This window comes from Varanus komodoensis, unplaced genomic scaffold, assembly GCF_004798865.1.
Source record: "Varanus komodoensis strain SLA01 unplaced genomic scaffold, ASM479886v1 scaffold25, whole genome shotgun sequence".
In the NCBI taxonomy this organism is placed as follows: Eukaryota; Metazoa; Chordata; class Lepidosauria; order Squamata; family Varanidae; genus Varanus; species Varanus komodoensis.
The window spans coordinates 11,900,200-11,906,477 of NW_025335661.1; the positions used below are offsets into that span (position 1 = coordinate 11,900,200).

The 6,278-nt window shown below is 48.1% G+C and overlaps 1 protein-coding gene across 1 annotated transcript in view; it reads right to left on the reverse strand.

Annotated features, from left to right (window-relative positions):
• ZIC4 (Zic family member 4) overlaps nucleotides 1–5,473 on the reverse strand; it is a 6,075-nt gene extending 602 nt beyond the window's left edge. The window contains exon 1 of the mRNA XM_044432952.1: nucleotides 4,270–5,473. Within this exon, the coding sequence (XP_044288887.1) occupies nucleotides 4,270–5,464 (1,195 nt within the window). The 5' untranslated portion in view covers nucleotides 5,465–5,473. The remainder of the gene's footprint in view (nucleotides 1–4,269) is intronic.
• Between the last annotated feature and the right edge of the window lie 805 nt (nucleotides 5,474–6,278).

A 6,278-nucleotide genomic window follows, 5' to 3' on the forward strand; every position in this document is an offset into this window, starting at 1 on the left:
GTTCCCTTACAATGAAGAGGAGGAAGCGCCTGGGGCGGGGTGTGTGTGACATCCCTATTAATGCCTTCCTTCCAGAGGAAAGAAGAATGAAGGACCTGGGGTGAGAAGATGGAGCACTGGCCTGAGAGCATTTCTCTTCCCTGACCATCTCGCCCATCTCCAGTTAGAGACCCCCTCCGCTTAGTTCGCGTTCCTTTATCCTTTCTGCACCCGTGTTCTTTCCCCTATCAAAAATGCCCCGTTCAGGCTATCCTTTCTCCTTTTCCTTCAGAGACAGCTATGTGCTTTTAGTTTGGATTCGTCCAAATCAAAACCTTTGCATTCTAGCATTCTCGTGCCAGATTTCTCTCCTGCACATACCCACATGCTTCCTTCCAGTTGCCCTCTTACATACACAGGCTCCCACACAAGAGCTTGGACTGGACTTTCCCTGCACACTACAGCTTAAAACAGACTTTGGAAGAAATGCTAACAAAGGACAGGGAGGAAATTCAATCTTTTCCACGTGGTTATATGTGTCATTCCTGAAAAGCCAGTGTTATGCAGAGTTCAGAATCAGTAACTATATTTCACCTAGAATATATTTCTCACACCTCATAGTGTTTCTTCAAAGCAGTGGATTTAGGCTTTTTTTCTTTTGAGACTTTAATGAAGAATAGGAGATGGAGTATTCCTCCTCCTTTCATAATACCTCTATTAATACCTAAATGGGTATCTTTAGTATTTGATTCATAAATGCCAACATTGTTAGTTTCATTGTAAGAGTGTGTAGGCCAAGTTTTCCATTTCCTATCAAGAAAGATCTGTGGCTAGTAATGGACAGGAATAAATTTTGCTTGGAGTAAAAAGGACCCATGGAGCATTCTAGTCAAGGGTACAACCCTCACGAATTTAACAGATATGCATGTGGACCATACTAAATACTATATGTAAGAATTAGGAAATGGAATAGAGTGGTAGAGGAGGAAGCCACCTCCAGGAAATCAACTGGAGGTTTTTGGGGTTTTTTACAACAAATATTGAGTAAGCCAGTCTTCCGTTATAAAGCAGGACATGTGCTTTGAAGTCTCTACAGGCATGGATGTATCATTCTGAAAAATCAACAGACACTGATGCTAGTGTACCAAAGACACACAACAATAATATAGAGCTAATTTGACTGGAAAGGGAAATGAAAGCCAAGATACTGTCTGCTTCTTAAAAGTATGTTTAGACAAAATAGCAGGCTAAGTGTATATGTGTGTGCCTTTATCTAGCGTTCCCTAAACATGACTTCCTTAATGAGGACAGGTTGTATATTTCAGCGCAAAGCTTATTTTTAAACCATTGTCACTCCTTTTAGCTTGTCTATTGAATATGCAAGGCAAAAGAGCCCTTTAAAGGAGAAAAGTGAGGAGATGAAGAACTACTCATTAATAAAAATGGGGGCCCATTGTCAGTGTAATGATTCAGGGGAGCACAGTACCATAGGGCTGTAAATGCTGCAAGAAAAAACGAGATAGGTCTGGTGCAACTGCAACATTTCTGAGAACGTTGCTTGCATATACTGAGATTAGTTGCAGGCCCTAAGAGAAAACACTATTTTCTGCCTGCAAGCCATGACAAATAATGCTTTCTGCCTACCTGGCTTGAAGTCCACTCATTTTGTATGTATGGGATGGGGGGGAAGAAAGATCATCTATCTGTATTGATGGCTCTTTAAGCTTTTTAATTATAGTTTCTTGTAAAGAAACAGTTTGACCTTCCGCTGCTCAGCTGAAATAACAAATCAAGGGGATTGCTGTAGCACAAGCGAACAGTAACTTAGGAGGCCCTTGGGAAAGACATCGTCATAAACCGGGCTATGGAGCGGCATGAGTTGCAGGCCTGCAGGTAAGGCAAGGTTTCTGCAGGTTCTCGGCCTGCCCCTCTGAACCCCTCTAGCACTTGCACTGGGGCACAAAAATATCCATGGGCACCAGAGGTGAAGGCGGCTCTTCATTGCGGGCTGCAACGCATACTTTGAATGCCTCCAGGACGGGTGCTCATTTAAGAGTCCTCTGCTAAGAGGAAAGCTTCCCTGTATGTAAATATGGATTATTCCAAAGAAAATGCGTTTTAATACCTTTCTTTGACAGGCTTCATTTTTGAAAATTGGGGCTGGTAGGGGGTGCGCATGCACTCCGCACAGGCAGCTCCGCCATTTTCTCCCCACACTTGTAGCTTTCGCAGGCCTCGCTGTTGAGCGCAAGGCATACAGCTTGGAGATTTTAACATAATCCTCCCAACTCTGGGACTGGATTAAAGTATTTGCAAAATTCTCGCTGGAGAAGGAAAGAGGAAGATTTAGCTTGCCAGCGTTGGTGCTATAAATTACACGTTAAAACAGATCTTTCTTAACTGCACCCTAAAAGCCACCTTATTGTCCCTGACCTGTTCTAATAGGAAAGAGAGGCTTTTGCTTTCCAGTCTTTACCTGTATCACATTATTGTGAATCAGCGTCTTTGTCTCTTACTTTCTCCCCCTCCTCGCCCCTTCTCTTTTTTCCCCTCACTTCCTTCTCCAGAAACCCACTGCGATCTGTGCTCAGCCTCGGAAATGCAACATTATTAATATTGGAACAGGCAATTATTTTCTCATTTAAATCTAGAACTGTCTTCATGAATAATTTGTAGAAAGTTCTGCTGTTTCAGGACCATTTGGGATTGAGAATTTAGGGTGATCCATAGAAAATGTGACACTATCACAAGGCCTCAAGTTCCATCCATTGCTCACCCCACTTCGCTCCCTCCACCTAGTGCAAAAAGAAGTTCCCGTGAAAGTGTTCCTCGTGCGAGGCATTTTGTACAATAAGTGCCAAGCTTGTACCCTTCCCACGTGCTCACCTGGCTGCACTGATGTAGGTCAAATTTACCAAGGATCTGACCATTTTCTGCTTCATAAACTTCAAAGCAGAAGGCAGCGAAAGAGCAGTAAAAGTTTATTTACGAAAAACACTATAATTAAGAGGTGAACTATCCTTTTAAAAGGCTTCCTACCTTTAAAAGAAGTTTTGGCTGTCATGGGGATTATTGATTATTATTCTGAATAAAATAAGTCATGAAATGGCTCACACGTACAGCATTATTTTACACATGGGGGGGAGCGGGACAAGGGACAATATCAAACCAAACAATATTATATTAGTGTTAAAGAAAACTGTATTTTACAACTGTGCGTGTGCGTAGGGGGAAGTGGAATTGTTAGGCTGTAAGAAGATCTTACAACAGGATTATATCGTTTCCTTCGGGGAGTATACAGACGGGTGGGGGGGATGCGTGCGCGCAAAAACTGTACACTGGAACGGATGTAATTTTCCAAAGGGGCTTATTCCTTATCTTCTGCCCAGAGAGAGCGAGCGAGAGAAAGAGACCAGGGAGAGGGAAAGGAAAAGGCAGTAAAACAGCCTGCGAACAGCGACTGCTAAAGCGATTCACAGGTACAACTTCACAAGCTGCCTCCAGAACCGTGCAAACTTTGCAAGCTTGGTCTTACTATCGATGCTTTTGAAGCTGACTGAGGTCAAATGGAGCTGCTGCAAGGTCTTTCCCCTTCAAATAATTTGGCTTCATTTTCTTTTGGACCCGTTAACTAAAACTAACTAATGTTCCTGACACAAACTCCCTTCAGAATTCTGGTCAATGACCTTTCCAAGTGGATAGGCCAGGAACACAACATCAACTCCCCCCTCCCTCACTTCCCACACCACCACCACGACTTCCCTTTCTCCTTCTTAGGTCCTATATTTCCAAACACATCACAGTTTAAGAAGGAAAGGGCCCTTTCGAACTATAGGAAGAACTGGCATGAAGCATTGCAGGGTTCCTCGTCCAAAACAAAAAGAGGGGACCTTGCAGCTGTGCTTTTCTCACAAGGAAGGCGGTAGAAAGCAGCATCCAAGCGACATCACTCAAAACTGCCTGGACAAGTTGCAGTTTCCATTGTCCGTTCTCAGTTTGTGAGCTTGCAGCAAGGTTGGATCCCCCCCGCCCCAACCTTCTCCAGCAGGCTTTTAACCCCTCTCCCCTCAAAAAGCAGATCTGAATTGTGGAAAAGACTTTCCTTTGCTATGCATGCATCTTTTTTCCCCAAGCAGAAGACAAAGATAAAAATAAACTATTCCTCCAGTTCATAAAGTTTAGTATTAAGTAACTACTAATTACTGGCGGTAGAATTAAAAGGGGCAACAAGCACGCGCGCAGTACAGAGTTCAATGAAACAGGAACGAAGAAAGACCTTTGCATACTAACCTGTGTGCGTCCTTTTGTGGATTTTGAGATTCTCCGACCGAGCAAAGACTTTCCCGCATCCCGGGAAAGGGCAGGGGAAGGGCTTCTCGCCCGTGTGGACGCGGATGTGGTTGACCAGTTTGTATTTGGCCTTGAAAGGCTTCCCTTCCCTGGGACACTCTTCCCAGAAGCAGATGTGGTTGGACTGCTCGGGCCCCCCGACGTGCTCCACCGTGACGTGAGTCACCAGCTCGTGCATGGTGCTGAAAGTTTTCGAGCATAATTTTTTGGGAGCCTGATCCAGTTCGATCCACTTGCAGATGAGCTCCTGCTTGATGGGCTGTCTCATGTAGCGAAAGAAAGCCCCAGGGCCATGGTGTGGGGCCAAATTCACGTTCAGGTTCATGCCACCGTAGCTGTGGAAGGAGGAAGCAGCGAAAGGATCTGTCCTGGACACTGGCACTGGCGAGAAAGGCTCAGACCTGGCATACATTTCTCCAGGTAGCCCCAGTCTTATCTGTCCGTTTAGATGGCCACCTGGAGATGTGTGGGGAGGTTGCTCATGGTGCAGTCCAGTAAAAAGCGAGGGAGTCCCGGCTTCTGGGTGGTGGTGGTGGAAGTGGTGGTGGAGAGCATGGTGTCCGGGGTAGCTACCTGTTGTTGAGACAAACATTCCGTGATGAGAACTTGCAGCGGCAGCGGCAGAGTGCCGAGAAGGGAGCCCTGGCATGACTGGGACTGTCAGGTCTCTGCGCAGGAAGAGATCCCTACCTGCCGAAAGCGCCTGGCTCGGGTGAGGGACGGCATAGGGGACGCTGGTTGGATGCACCGGGCCAAAGACTCCTGTTGGACTGGAAGCCACCTCACCTTGGCCTGCCACAGGGTGGGGGGGATAAGGCGGAGGGGCAGGGCTGAGCTTAAGGGCCGCGGAGTGATGAGGAGGGTGGTGGTGGTGGTGGTGGTGATGGAGATGGTGGTGTCCCATGATTTCTGAGCGGAACGGACTCAGCCCGAGGCGGGATTCTGCAGCGCACTCCCTGGGGTGCGTGGGAGCCACAGCGTGGGGATGCCCGGCGAACCCTGTCATGCTCTGAGGGGAATGGAGGTGGCGGTGGCGGTGGCGAGGATGAGGATGAGGACGAGGACGAGGACGAGTCCCTGCTAAGCCCACTAATTGCAGCGCCGTGTTCCGCTTGGGAAGCGCAGCAGAGTCCATTACTGGGCTCCCCAAACGCCTCCAAGCTCACTTGGTTCTACAATTCTGAAAAAAAGTCACCTGACAGCAGGGAGGAGGTAGCGAGAGAGAAAGCGAGAGAGAGAGAGAGGGAGAGCGCGCGCTCTGGAAAAACTTTTCGGAAAGTTTCCCCCCCTCCCAAGGTTTTCCCCCTCCCTCTCACTTGGTCCGGACTGTTTTGTTTTGTTTTGTTTTTGCTTCTTCTTGCTTCCCTCCCTCTCTCCCCCCTTGCTTTTCTCCCCTTTCCCTTTGCTTTATTTGCGGGGGGGGGTCTTTCCTTCCTTCCTTCCTTCCTTTTTTTTAATGCCTACGTGGAATCCCATACGCTTTGAGAAGCAGCAGCGGGACGTTGGGAGGCTACTGAATAGCGCTTCACAGGCTCGGCTCCAACCCAGAGAGCTAAACAATCAGGGCCGCCGCGGATTGGCCGAGGCCGCCTGGCCGACGTCAGCGATGACAGGTCCCCGCTGAAGTCTGAAAAGATTTAGGAGGGGGGGCGCGCGGGGCGGGGAGGGAATGAAGAGGACACGGAGAGGCATCTGCGCGTGCGCGGCGCTTGTGGGTAATTTGCAAATAACCCTCCCTGCCTTCCCTTCCCCCCGCGCGCTGCCCCAGCCAGCGCGCCTCGTTCGCCTGGTGTTTGCCTTGACTCCCCGCATTTTGTTTTTATCTGCGTTTAACTGACAGATTAAGGGCGGTTGGAAAGTCTCCCAGGTACAAGCCAAAGGGTCCTCCGTGCCGTTTAAGTACTAATGAGCGGTTGTTGCCAAAGGAGGAGGGAGGCCACGAGGCGGCG